The 14,094-nt window shown below is 40.3% G+C and overlaps 1 protein-coding gene across 1 annotated transcript in view; it reads left to right on the top strand.

Moving 5' to 3' along the window:
• Positions 1 to 14,094, top strand: part of LOC143116754 (vitellogenin-like) — a 49,894-nt gene that overhangs the window by 24,084 nt on the left and 11,716 nt on the right. Inside the window, exons 23-31 of the mRNA XM_076278044.1 lie at positions 5,878 to 5,916; positions 6,017 to 6,079; positions 6,174 to 6,380; positions 6,488 to 6,630; positions 6,738 to 6,876; positions 7,027 to 7,153; positions 7,287 to 7,470; positions 7,566 to 7,660; positions 7,755 to 7,849. Of these exons, the coding sequence (XP_076134159.1) occupies positions 5,878 to 5,916; positions 6,017 to 6,079; positions 6,174 to 6,380; positions 6,488 to 6,630; positions 6,738 to 6,876; positions 7,027 to 7,153; positions 7,287 to 7,470; positions 7,566 to 7,660; positions 7,755 to 7,849 (1,092 nt within the window). The remainder of the gene's footprint in view (positions 1 to 5,877; positions 5,917 to 6,016; positions 6,080 to 6,173; positions 6,381 to 6,487; positions 6,631 to 6,737; positions 6,877 to 7,026; positions 7,154 to 7,286; positions 7,471 to 7,565; positions 7,661 to 7,754; positions 7,850 to 14,094) is intronic.

Here is a 14,094-nt window from a genome sequence, read left to right as displayed (position 1 = left end):
GCATGGCCATCAAACTTCATTTTAAAATCATTGATGCATTCAGGTTGCCAGATTGTGTATGAAATACACCCTACACATACACGATCACTTAGTTTCAATTTCAACCGTTTTGTCATAGGCTAAAACCTGGCAACCCAAAACCCAAATAAGGAAGCGGGTGCAAACTGCGCAGCCTGAGTCTCATCGTAAGCAAGCGGGCTAGATGAATGGCCTACTCCAGAACTAGCTGTTGTGAAATTGTTGGGAATTTAATTGATTAACACATCACATAAACTGTTATTGAGTGTTGCTGATACACTGAACTTGTTCCCTCGGAACCAAATCTGACAGCAAGCAGCTTTGGAGTTTTGGAAGTAGGCTGCAGGCAGGCAGCTGGTGAATACATAACTGGCATGCGTAAGGTAATGGTAAGGTAAAAGCAACGACCGAAATGCAGTGTTGAAACACGTGTATGAAACGTATTAAATATGCAAACACAGATCCGGTATAAACACTGACATCCCCCCGAAAAAAAATCTCCCGTTTTTGGAAAGCTAAACGTTGACAGGTATGGTCCCCAGACCAGGAAGCGCTATAGAGCTGCACAGTCCCGCCCACAGCCAAAATGCGGTTAGGTGCCGGATGTAAGATTCCCATTCATTTGTCCCATTGACGTTTGGAAAAATTCATATCTAAAGAGTTTTACAGCATGTCTTAGGCTAACCAGCTACGGCATAACTCATAAGCATACAACATATCATTTCGAGTGAAAAACTGGCATGCGTAAGGTAATGGTAAGGTAAAAGCAACGACCGAAATGCAGTGTTGAAACACGTGTATGAAACGTATTAAATATGCAAACACAGATCCGGTATAAACACTGACATCCCCCCGAAAAAAAATCTCCCGTTTTTGGAAAGCTAAACGTTGACAGGTATGGTCCCCAGACCAGGAAGCGCTATAGAGCTGCACAGTCCCGCCCACAGCCAAAATGCGGTTAGGTGCCGGATGTAAGATTCCCATTCATTTGTCCCATTGACGTTTGGAAAAATTCATATCTAAGGAGTTTTACAGCATGTCTTAGGCTAACCAGCTACGGCATAACTCATAAGCATACAACATATCATTTCGAGTGAAAAAACGAAGAGAAAATCCAAAAAAAGTCAAAGGTACAAGACTGTGTACATATTTTCATTCCGAGCGAAGGAACTATTCATCCCATAAACCACCGCGTCTCACTGAATAATATAGGCAAAATCGGCGAGATTTATTTTGCCATTGAAACCATTTCCAACCGGCGACAGCACGCGAACCCTTTCCTCCAAACAGTGATTTTTATATAGTGAATGTGCAGTTAATAGCAGTTATTTCAGGAGTAATCGTGTAAATAATAGTGTTTTGATATTGAATTTTATATTTATCATCGTGTATTTTATATCGTGTGTGTGTGTGTGAAAGCGGTTAAAGGGGTGGTTCAGGATTTTGGACATAAGACCTCATTTCCAAATAAGCAAGTGTGATATTTATCAGTGGAGACCGTTTTCAACACGTTTTTTGTCCAGTCCTTCTAATTGCAGAGTTCACAGGTGCTAGGCTAGCGCAAGTCAACGGTATGTGCTAGCCTGCCACTAAAGACAGTCTTACCCACTCCAAAGTACAACCGAGGCAAATTTCAGACAATCGATGTAAATGTCTGTGTTGATAGAATAGTGTGAGAAATACAACTACCCTCGCATCGCGTTGCAATAGTTATACTTTGGTCCCTGAAGTTGGTAGTAGTCATTTTGCATCTCAGCGGTGGACTGATATTACCAAGGCTACTACTAGGTATCCCCATTGGAGTGCGCTTTACTGTTTACTTTTCGGCGCAGTACTACTAACCGGAGCAAGTATAATTCCGCCGCTGCTAAGAAACTAGTCCCTCAAAATGTAATGCGATCGTTGAAATGCAAGGATAGAATAACGTTAGAAATAACACTATCAAAACAGACATTTACATCGTCTGGCGTTATAATTTATTTGCCTCGGGTGTACTTTGGAGTGGGTAAGACTGTTTTTAGTGGCAGGCTAGCACATACCGTTGACTTGCGCTAGCCTAGCACCTGCGAACTCTGCAATTAGAAGGACTGGATGAAACGTGTTGAAAAGTCTCCACTGATAAATATCACACTTGCTTACTTGGAAATGAGGTCCTATGTCCAAAATCCTGAACCACCCCTTTAACGTTAACGTTAGCAACATGGTGTGTCATACCTAACTGTCATCCTATGCTGTCATCACTGCTCAGTCGGGCTGATGCATGGACCGGTGCATGGTCTGCTCTTGGACCACTATATTCAGTTTATTAATTTGCCGTGAGTTATTACACAAAATGTTCATTAAATGCACAAAGAAGTATTCCTAGGTTAATGATTGATATGAATCATACAGTATGAAGGCTACAGTAGCCTAGCTAATGTTAACTAGCAGCATTAACGTTACCAACCTCCCTGCTTAACTCACCACAACTTTGTAGGTCTTGTCCCTCATGCTGGCCCTTACAAAACCCACAAGCTGACTCGGACAGACTACAGTCAATAATGTGACCCGATTTAAAGTGGCTTTCACCCCTTTGGACACTGACTAAAACATAATATATTTCATACCTGTGTTGCAGCATGTAGGCTAATGTTAGCTGCATTATGTAATGACATACAATCTCGGAAATGCTAAAGGTTAGCCTGTCGGCCACCTGAAAAGTTTGAGTGTTTGAACTAACATTTACAGTGGTCTATTTGATAGTGTATTGGCCCTGACTAAGTTCGTGTGATGTATAAACCACAATCCTTGTTGATACAAGTACCAATATTCGTCAAGAAAGTTTTTAATCATATTAAGATTTTCGCCATAGGCAGTAAAATACTCCGCCATCTTTGTCAATAATTTTCGCTGAGAGTTTCAAACTATGACCATAACGGCCTTTCCACCAATCAGAGGCATCACTGTGGGATTCTGGGATTGTTCAGGATTGTGGGTAATGAAGTACTTATCCAAGAGATCGCGAATAAAAGGCATTTATCTCAAAACAAGGTTAGTGCCCCATGAACTCTTGGCGTCTATATGAGCATATACAATCGCTTAGTACAGCCGTAGCTGGTTTTAAGTCTACCACGTGCAGTTAAGTTTTTATGGCTTATACCGCAATTGTCAATGGAGAAATTGCATTGAATTTTTACTTCCGGCATCGGCTGTGGGCGGGACTGTGCAGCTCTATTGTCCGGCACAATGAAAAGTTTGCTGAATGTCCGTGTTCCGTCAACCTTCAGTTGGCCACCCTGAAAGTAAGGCTGATAATTAATATTGTCCCGTATGCGTTTGTGTTTTGCAGTTGCCATTGCAACCATGCTGGATGCCGTTCATGTTCGTGCTCGTGTGTGCAAATAAAGTGTGTTTGTAAATCATGTTGTCCGTTCTTTGGATTTAGCTCCCGTATGAAATAAACTGTAGCCGTAACGGGCAACCGCACCGTTACATGAATTAAACGCACAAATACGTAGAAGAAAAATAATAAGAATAAATCGGATAACAGTAGAGTGCATTTTCATGCCCTCTAACTAGAGAATGTAATTCCAGGGAATTACGAGTGCATGAAAATGCAAAAATGGCTGCTGAATGAAATATTGTTGAATATTGTCTAAAATATAATCTAAGTAAAAAGATGGAGGTCAGATAGAGAAAAAAGCTGGCGGGGAGTCATAGTTGATGACAGCTGACAGTTGGAATGGCCGAACAGTTAAATAGTTGAGTAGTTTAAATAGTTAAATTATTTTATATAATTATTGTATTGAGGACTTATTTTGAAGTTGAGGACAGAGGAAACAGTTGGCGGGTGTTGTAGTTGATGACGATTGACAGTTGGATAGGCTGAACAGTTAAATAGTTGGAGAGTGAAAATTGTTAGGTTATTTAATAGGGAATTATTGTAGTGAGTACTTTTTATTTTGAAACAGTTGTGGGCAGGCTGCTAGGCTGTTGCTAGGGTACTTGAAGTCATTGCTAGGTTGCGGCTAGGGTGTCCATGGTGGCTACTATCAGAAATAAAGGAGTTACTACAGTGGTTTGCTAGTATAATCATGTTGGTTGCTATGGAAATTAGGTGGTGGTTTAATATAGTAGGCTAGAGGCATAGTCGATGATGACAGTTGGAATAGTTGAACAGTTAAATAGTATTTAAATTATTTAGTTATTTAATAGGGAATTATTGTAGTGGAGACTTTTATTTTGAAACAGTTGTTGGCAGAGGAAGCAGTTGAACAGGATCTGTAGTCTTAATAGAGCCAGATTGTATGCTTAAAGCCTGAGACAGACAGTTGCTGGAGGTGGCCGGAACACTTGGCATAGGATTCTAAGTGCCCTACTGTGATGTCATAATCGCCAATGTTAAGTCTATGGGAAACATTTTAGTAGTTTTTAATTAATAGTTCAAAAAGTATAAAAGTTACAAAGTTGAAAAATACATAGCTGAAGTCACCTAAGTTTCTATGTCAAACGGTTGAAGCTGAATTAAACGCACAAATACGTAGAAGAAAAATAACTAGAAAAGCATTTCCTGAAGGAAATATAGTGCATGAAAATGCAAAAATATGATGAGTTTATTTGGTTAAATTATTTGCTTGGTAGATAAGGTTTAATATAGTTGGAATGACTGAACAGTTAAATAGGTTGATCATTTAAAAGGTTAAATTATTTAGGTAGATAGTTGACGATAACTAACAGTTGGAATGGCTCCAATGTTTGCTAGCAGTAATGCTAGCTATGTTAACAAAGATAATAATGTTAACCAGCATGCTAACAAAGTTAAAATGCTAAATATGTTAAGCATTTGACTTAGCTAACCTAGCTAATCATTTTTAATAGTTATGCTAACTATGCTTGCTAACATGCTAACTATGTTACTTAGCTAATCATTTTTAGCAGTTATGCTAACTATGCTAACTAGCATGCTAACTATGCTAACCATGTTACTTAGATAACCTAGCTAATCATTTTTAACAATTATGCTAACTATGCTAACTAGCATGTTAACAATGTTAACATGCTAATTATGCTAACCATGTGACTTAGCTAACTTAGCTAATCATTTTTAGCAGTTTTGCTAAAAATGTTAGCAATGCTAACATGCTAACTATGCTAACCATGCTAACTAGCTACAGTGGGTAGGAGTCATAGTTGATGACAAGTAACAGTTACAATGGCTGAACAGTTAAAAAGTTCAGTAGTTTAAAGGGTTAAATTGTTTAACAGTGAAATATTGTAGTGAGGACTTTTATTTTAAAACAGTTTTTGGCAGAGGAAGCAGTTGAACAGGATGTGTAGTCTTAATAGCAGCCAATTTGTATGCTTAAAGCCTGAGACTGGCAGTTGATCCAGGTGGCCTGACCATCTGGCAGAAGATTCTAATTGCTGTGATGTCATAAAGGGCAATGTTAAGTCAATGGGGAAATTTTTATAGTTTTTAATTAATAGTTTAAAAAGTATAAAAGTTACAAAGTTGAAAAATACATTGCCCGGGTGTCCTAAGTAAGATCTACGTGACAAAGTTTGAATGAAGTTTCTAAGTTAAACGGTTGAAGCTGCATTAAGTGCGTTAGAAGAAGAAGAAGAAGAAGAAGCCTAGGAAGAACAGTACAGTGCATTTTCATGCACTGTAATAAGAAGCCTAGGAAGAACAGTATAGTGCATTTTCATGCACTATAATAATAAGAAATCGGATAACAGTAGAGTGCATTTTCATGCCCTCTAATAAATCGGATAACAGTAGAGTGCATTTTCATGCCCTCTAATAAGAAGAAGCCTAGGAAGAACAGTACAGTGCATTTTCATGCACTGTAATAAACATTTCAAATATGTCCTTTCCAGGAACCAATGCACAAGTTCACCAAGAACCACGTCCACCTGGTAATGACCATATACGTTTTTTGACAATTATTTTTGCATCCTTTTCCTCTTGTATGCCGTGTATTAAATTATGTTAATGCTTTATGTTTCTGTACAAAAGCACAGAACCAGCACTGATGTGAGCAGAAGTAGTGCATCCAGCTTTGAGGCCATTTACAAGCAGGTAAAAACTATTATTAACATACATCAAATTTGTAGTATAATCAAAAATTACGAGAATGGGATGCACAATTTAACTACAAATGTACAATCACTAGAATGAGTTCCTTGGAAACGCCATCGCTCCTGTTGGGGCAGTCATCTTCCGCGCTGTGAGAGCTGACCAAAAGCTGCTGGGATACCAGGCTGCTGCCTATCTTGACAAGACCAACTTCAGACTGCAGACCATCATCTCTGCTCTGGCTGAGACTGACAAGTGGAGGATCTGTGCCGACAGCATTGTGCTTAGCAAGCACAAAGTCATGGTGTGACACTAACATCAGACTTTCTCTAATCTTCCTCTTCATCACCATGACATTAACACTTGACTTTCTTAATGTAACAAATATATCCTTAAAATGTCTGTCATCAGGCTAAGATTGCTTGGGGAGCAGACTGCCAGGAATATGCCACCATTTTGAAGGCTGAGACTGGAGTAGTTGGCTTAAGTCCTGCTGCCCGTCTCGAAATGGAATGGGTGAAACTCCCTGCCATTGTTTTTGTCATTGCAAAGAGGTAGTCTGTCTAAAACACACTGCATTCTGTATTTTGTCTCTGAAATATAGGAAAGCTAGATGTGTTTCCCATGGTTCTTAACAGTCTTCTATTCCGTGTCCACCAAGGGTGGCTGAATACATCCCCCAGGCCGCCTTTTTGGGTGGAATCTCAGTAGCCAATGAGAAGAACACTGACAAAGACGTTGGACTGACCATTGCTGTCCCCACTGCGAAGACCCTGAATATCATTCTGAAGACACCCAAGGTAGATTGTTTTCTCTGACCTTATAACAATTAAGGGTTTAGTCAGTTTCCAACACCTCAGGTGAATGGTTGTTGGTTTTTGAGTTTGGGTGAAATAGTAGATTTCATATGGTTTCAATTGCTGTTTCTCTTGTGGTTTATTCTGCTGTAGATGACCCTGTCCAAGGCTGTGCCTTTGCCCATTGCCCTGCCACTCGCAAAAGAATATGTTGACCGCCTATTTCCAGAGGAAGATATAACTGAACATTTCAAAAACCTTATTGCTGAAGGCACCTCTGGTAGCTGAAAGAAATCAGAATCTTTATTATTTTTTTTATTATTATTATGACAAACACTGTTCAAGATGTTGAAATAGATTCATTTCTGGTACTGTCAGTATTCTCAAGATTGTAATCCCCCCCCCCCCCCCAGCTCAGTGTAGCATGATCCGTGACACACTGACCACATTCAACAACAGGAAGTACAAGAATGAGATGCCAGTCTCCTGCTACCAAGTGCTGGCTCAGGACTGCACTCCAGAGCTTAAGTTCATTGTTCTCATGAAGAAAGATCAGATCTCTGAACAGAAGCACCTCAGTGTGAAGGTGTCTGACATGTAAGTCTTGTATCATTACCACTGTACTACACCTCAACAACAATTCTGTTTCTGTCTCTACTTTGTCTTGTTGATTATATTTAATACTCCCACAGCGATATTGACCTGTACCCCATGGGCAATAACATGCTTGTAAAGGTTAATGGATTAGAGGTTCCAATCTCCAACCTTCCCTATCAACATCCAACAGGTCCATCTTAAATCCCTTAATACCATGGAAATATTTATCAATGGATCCGTATGAATATATTGGGTTGATTATTTTTGTTCCTGTATTTCTGTAGAATCCATCCTAATTAAACAGAGAGTTGAGGGTCTGTCCCTTTATGCTCCAAGCCTGGGTCTGCAGGAGGTTTACCTTGGCAAGGACATATGGAAGGTAAGTACAAAATCACATGGATATGCTGCTATGGATGCCCCTATTTTTTTTTTTTTTTTTTTCCAATTTTATTACAGACAAGATATGAAGTTTAACAGTTCGATATAATTGCAACCCCCCCCCCCTCCCCTCCCCCATACACACCCATAACATAGGAGTAAATATCATAAAATAAATAAATTAAACAAAAAAGATCTTGTAGAATTTATTTACTGATCCTCTGAGACTATATCTAATCTTTTCTAGTGAGAGGAAGGACAGTGTGTCCTTGACCCAGTGCGCGTGTTTGGGTGGGTAAGACTCCTTCCATTAGCATGCTAGCAATGAGGCAAAGGCCAGGGTCTTATGTTTTGCTACAGGTAGCAGAAGTTCCTCTGGGGCAACCCCAAACAGTGCCACAAGAGGATCTGGGTCGATCTTGTGGTTTAGGATTTCAGAGAGGGTCTCAAAAACCGAACGCCAAAAAGTTTCTAGAGAGGGACAGGACCAGTACATAAATGAATTAGGGAGGCATCCACACTTTTACACTTATCACATAGTGGAGAAACATTTGGATATATTTTAGAAAGTTTTACTTTAGACAGATTAACACGGTGCACAACCTTAAACTGTATAAGGGAGTGACGTGCACACATAGAAGAGCCATGTACCTGCTTAAGAATAGAATCCCAGACATTATCTGGAAAGCATAGAACCAGGTCCTGCTCCCATGCAGCCCGGACAACAGTCAAAGATGGGGAGGTCACACCTGATATTCATTTATATAACGCTGAAATAGCTCCCTTCTTAAATGGGTCAAGACTGAGAAAGTCATCTAAAGGATTGACAGGCATAGATGGGAAGTTCGGTACCTGCGCACAAAATTCCTCACCTGGAGAAATCTGAAAAAAGTTGTATTTGGCAAGACATACTTTCCTAACAACTGCTTAAAAGAGGCAAATGTCTTCTCCATAAACAGGTCTTGAAAACAGCGGAGCCCTAAGTCATGCCATGCCATGAATGTCTTATCCTGTAGTGATGGAGCAAAGAGATGATTTAACGCTATGGGGCTTAGAAGAGAGAATCTTCTTCAGTCTTCTTGAACTGAGCCCACACTCTAAGAGAGTGGTCCACAACTGGGTTATTTGTAGGTGTACGTCCAATCCCAGGAAGAGCAGCACCCAAATATGCTGACAGAGAGGTCTGCTTGCAAGCACTGCTTTCCATGAGAACCCAGGATAGACAATCACGGCTGAGATGGTAACGCCACCAATATAACATGCATCGTATGTTGGCCGCCCAGTAGTAGTATTTAAAATTAGAAAGAGCCATGCCACCCTGGTCTTTTGGTCTTTGAAGAAAGGCTTTACGAAGTCTAGGCTGTTTACCATTCCAAATGAATGATGAAATTATAGAATCCAAAGATTTGAAAAATGATAAGGGAAGAAAGATAGGTATGCATTGGAACAGATATAAGTACTTGGGAAGAATGGTCATTTTGATTGAGTTGATACATCCAATGAGAGTCATGTTCAGTTGAGGTCCTGTTTAGTTTGTTCTAGTAGTTTGGCAAAATTAGCCTTGAAGAGGTGGTTGTAAGAGCGGGTAACGTTGACTCCTAGGTATGTAAAATTACTCTTAGCAATCCTAAAAGGTACAGTTAAGTGCAGTTGTAACGCTTCATGACTAATAGGGAAAAGTTCGCTCTTGTGCAAGTTCAATTTATATCCAGAGAACTGGCTAAATTTGTCAAGCAAGGACAAAGCAACAGGTAATGACACATTTGGATTAGAAATATAAAGCAAGAGATCATCGGCAAATAAAGAGACCCTGTGCTCAGCTCCCCCCCGCACTACACCTGTAATTTGGTTGGATTCGCAGAGTGCAATTGCTAATGGTTCTATAGCAAGGGCAAATAGTAGAGGACTGAGAGGACAACCCTGACGGGTGCCACGATGTAGAGTAAACGGAGTGGAGGATTGGCTATTGGTTAGGACTGATGCAGAGGGTGAGCTGTGAACAGCCTTATCCAGGAAATAAAGACGGGGCCAAAACCAAATTTCTCTAAAACAGTGAACAGGTAATCCCATTCTACCCTGTCTACCCCAGCTTTTTCTGCATCCATAGAGACAATACATTCTGAAACAGATTTTGAAGGAGAATATAAAACATTGAATAGACGACGTATATTAAAAAATGATTGTCAATTTCTAATAAACCCTGTTTGGTCAGGAGATATTACAGTGGGGAGGACTCCCTCAAGTCTTTTGGCCAATACCTTTGCTAAAATCTTGACATCATTATTTAACAGTGAGATGGGTCTGTATGAAGCACATTCCATTGGGTCCTTCCCACTTTTGGCCAACAGGGAGATACAGGCCTGAGCCATTGTTGGTGGTAGAGTCCCTTTTTCAAGGGAATCAGCAAGAACCAGTGTGAGATGACCAGAGAGCTGAGCAGAGAATCTCCTATAAAACTCAACTGGAAACCCATCTGGACCGGGAGACTTCCCTGATTGCATAGAGAATATAGCCGATACAATCTCCTGTTGTGTAATGGGTTGTTCAAGATGTGTCATTAAGTCTGAAGATATGGTAGGAATTTTTAAATCACCAAGGAAAGCCTCCATTTCGTTCATATTCACTGTAGAGTCGGATGCATACAATTTACTATAGAACTCTCTAAATTTAGAATTGATCACATTTGGGTCAGAGGTTATTCCTCTATCCTCGAGTCGCAAAGCACTGATACTCTGTTTGGCTCTTGCCCCTCTTAATTGGCTGGCAAGAAGTTTGCCTGTCTTCTCCCCATGTTCATAATAATCACTGTGACTCCTCTGCAAAAGATGTACGGTTTCTTGAGTGGAAAGTAAGTCAAATTCAGTTTTCAGTTTTAAGCGTTCCCTGTACAGCTCTGTCATTGGGGCGGTTGTGTACTAACTGTCTATATCTTTAATTTGCTTTATAAGGTGTGTTTGTTGATGGTTACGAATTTTTTCTCTGTTAGCTGCAAAGGAAATTATCTGTCCCCTGAGAAAGGCCTTAAGGGCTTCCCAGATAGTTGCGCGCCTCCCGGATAAGACGCTCCTTGACCTGGTACTTGTGAAGCCGTATTATCACCGGACGTCAGGGCTGCTAACTTTTAAAAAAACCTTGGAGTGAGATTTGGTGGGGGCAACCAAAGTTTTGCTGCGGAAATTTTTGTTTGGCTCATTCAGCATTATACCGTACAGTAAAAAAAACGTACATCAGTGGTTCTCAGGTGTAGGGACCAAGCATGGACGGATTATGAACTTTCGGGCCCCTGGGCCCAGATGTATTAAGGGCTCCCCACTAATTGTCGCATATGTGGAAGGGGGGTTTGGGGGTACTCCCCCAGAAATTTTTTAATTTGTTTAATGTGATTTCCTGTATTCTGGTTCATTTTGGGGATGGGCAATACTAAATTCAATCAGATTAATAGCCTACATCCTGATGTGTTGATATTGAGGCAATGATTCCATGCAAAGGCTTGGGCTTCAAGGGCCCCCTGACACCTTGTGCCCCTGGGCCTGGGCAGTAATCCATCCCTGGGACCAGGGTCCCAGAGTTTAATTAACATTGGTATCAAAGCGATCTAGCCTACTACTAGGACTATGGGCGTTGGAGGCATTCTGAAAGTGGGTGGGACATTTCAGCGGGGGGTGTGGGGGTCCTCCCCCAGAATTTTTTTTTGGACTAGATGCAATTTCCTGAATTCTGGTACATTTTAACAGGTTATTTAGATACTTCTATATAACAAAATAAAGCCAGCCTACAAAATTAATAGTAAATCATGCATAATTTAAAAATAACTCAATAGGCTACTTGGCTACGCAATAAGGTTTCCATTACAGTACCGCGGACGTTCAATGAACGCATGAAAGCGGATGGTTTGTTTGAAATCCCGACACTCTTTCAACTACATGGAACGTAATAGTGATCATCAAATACCTCCCCAGATTTCAGTGCCCATCAGTCCCAACATTTAACAATATAATCAAACAGTCCAAAAGTAAATTAAATATCAAACTAAACCAAAAATGTCATGCTTTTGAAGGCCTACCAGTATGCCGCTCCAAGAAACGCATGTCTCAAAATAAAACTCGCATAAGAAATAAAGGGCTGTCTCGAATACAATCCTGCCCCCAAAGGCCTGTACTTTGTCTTAAGACCCCGGCCATAATTTGAGGATTTACAGTATCTAAGTAGACAAACTGGCTTCAGATATCCAACAGAGTGAATATGAGATTGTGCAGTCTTAGCTGTGGTTAGTGACGTGATGCTGTTAATGGGGAGTTTTACATAGCCTAGCGTAAACCTATAGGTTATTATTTATTTGGCGTACCTATAAGGCTTTTTTCCTTATCAAAAGTGAGGGGGACGACTGATCTCTTCAATACTGCGGGGGATTTGGCGCTTGTCACTGTGTGTGTGACAGAAGCGGAATGGGAGAATGCATGTAACAAAAAGAAAAGCTTACGAGCGATTTACGCGCAAATGGGAGGAGAATCCAATGAAAATGACAATGAAGCACTAAACAGATGCTGAAAACAGCACTGGTTTTTCGCACGGCAAAAGTGGGGGGGGTCCAAACTAACAATTTTAAAAAGTGGGTGGGTGTTTTGTAAGAATTGAAGAAATGTTTGTATATTTTAACTTTTAAATGCATCAATCAGGTAGCCTAGAAATCTACACGCACCCTAGCGGCGGCAAATTAATTTGCTTAGCCTGTACGTCTAGTAGCAAACCATAGGGATTTCTATTGGCTGACGCCGTGGACGTCATCCAATCACAGCGCTCTATTTTGTTAGAGTCTTAAGGCGGGCTTAACAGGATGACGACAGTCCTGCGACGGTGAACAACAAGGAAGGTGGCTATGGCGAACGAAGAGCGGTTGTTTGAATCGGCGTTGGCGTCTACTTTGGAGGAGTTGGACTTGTGCTTTTCTTTGAAAGTTGAGCAACACAATGCACTTAAGTCATTCCTTTCGAAGAAGGATGTATTTGCCATTTTGCCGACCGGATACGGATATGGTCGTAGCGCTGGCCTATTGCATGCCTAGGCAGTTTGAAAGACAATTCTCTGCCCGCCCCTTGGAATAAGCGAGGTGAATGGTTCGATTCCAGACTATACATTTCAATGATATAGGATGGCCCGCCAGGCTATCAATCAGGTGCACTTTCAAAATAAATTCAGAGGTCAGACTTGCTTATTTTTATGAAAATATTTGTGCTGTAGCCTAAGCTTTTTTGCACTTCAAAATTATAACCATGCACACACAGGTGGGATAGTTATGGTGATATTGCAATAAGTTCACAACCACAAAAACATATGCTACATTTCACAGTTCAGATATGTTCAAAAATGTGTGTACATTTCAGCACTCCATGAAATTATGCAGAAGTGGTCACCTGTGTTATTCAGCTAGTTTATTTAAGATAATTGGTCATTGTAATGGCCATAGCCTATAGCCTACATGCTATTCCTTTTTCAGGATGTACCCATATCTGCATGATGTGAATGTTTGCATATGGCTTATGTCAGGCTTTATATCAATATTTGTGTCTCGTTATTTGATTTTCTTCATATTTTTGCATTAATGTCACTAGGAAGCATGCCAATATAAATATATTGTATCTGTAATGGGATTGGCTGGAACCTAAGAACCATGACAGTGGGATAATCTATGGCTGAGCAATTTACAAAAATGTATGTAGGCCTACTGACAAATAGTTTACATTAGAATACATTATAATTTCGCCCCAATGAGGCTATGTAGAAATGTGTAGCAATTTCAAAACCGGATTACTCAGGAACCACTTATTGCACAGAGGCATGCTTTAAATCCTCCTATTCGGTACGGTTTGCTGTTTATTGTGATATTGGGTTTGCCACGTGTTGTGTGAAGGGTTAGTGAAATATTAAACCGAGAGTAATGGGTGTGCACTGTGTGCAAAATGCAAATATGATTAGCCTAAATTGCACGTCGGTTCAATGTTAATTTTCTCGCGAACCATTTATCACAGCAACTTGGCGCTAATAATATTGGAAAGCTTAGATTCCGCACGTTCACATGATGTGTGATATCATATGTATAGGTTTAGTTAGACTAAGACTAAGTTAGACTAAGCTATTTAAATATTTTAATAGGCTTACTTTATATCATTTACTATGTGGATCTATTGTCCCATATGCAGCACAGCAAATTAAAGTTAATCCACTACTTTACATTTTGCATACCAGTTG

Source organism: Alosa pseudoharengus, unplaced genomic scaffold (assembly GCF_046254945.1).
Source record: "Alosa pseudoharengus isolate Yale_2024_CS ecotype anadromous, Long Island Sound unplaced genomic scaffold, YU_APseudo_1.1 YU_APseudo_1.1_scf_11, whole genome shotgun sequence".
Classification (NCBI taxonomy): Eukaryota; Metazoa; Chordata; class Actinopteri; order Clupeiformes; family Clupeidae; genus Alosa; species Alosa pseudoharengus.
Note: the sequence above shows the minus strand (reverse complement) of the source record. Positions and strands in the feature narration are given on the sequence as shown.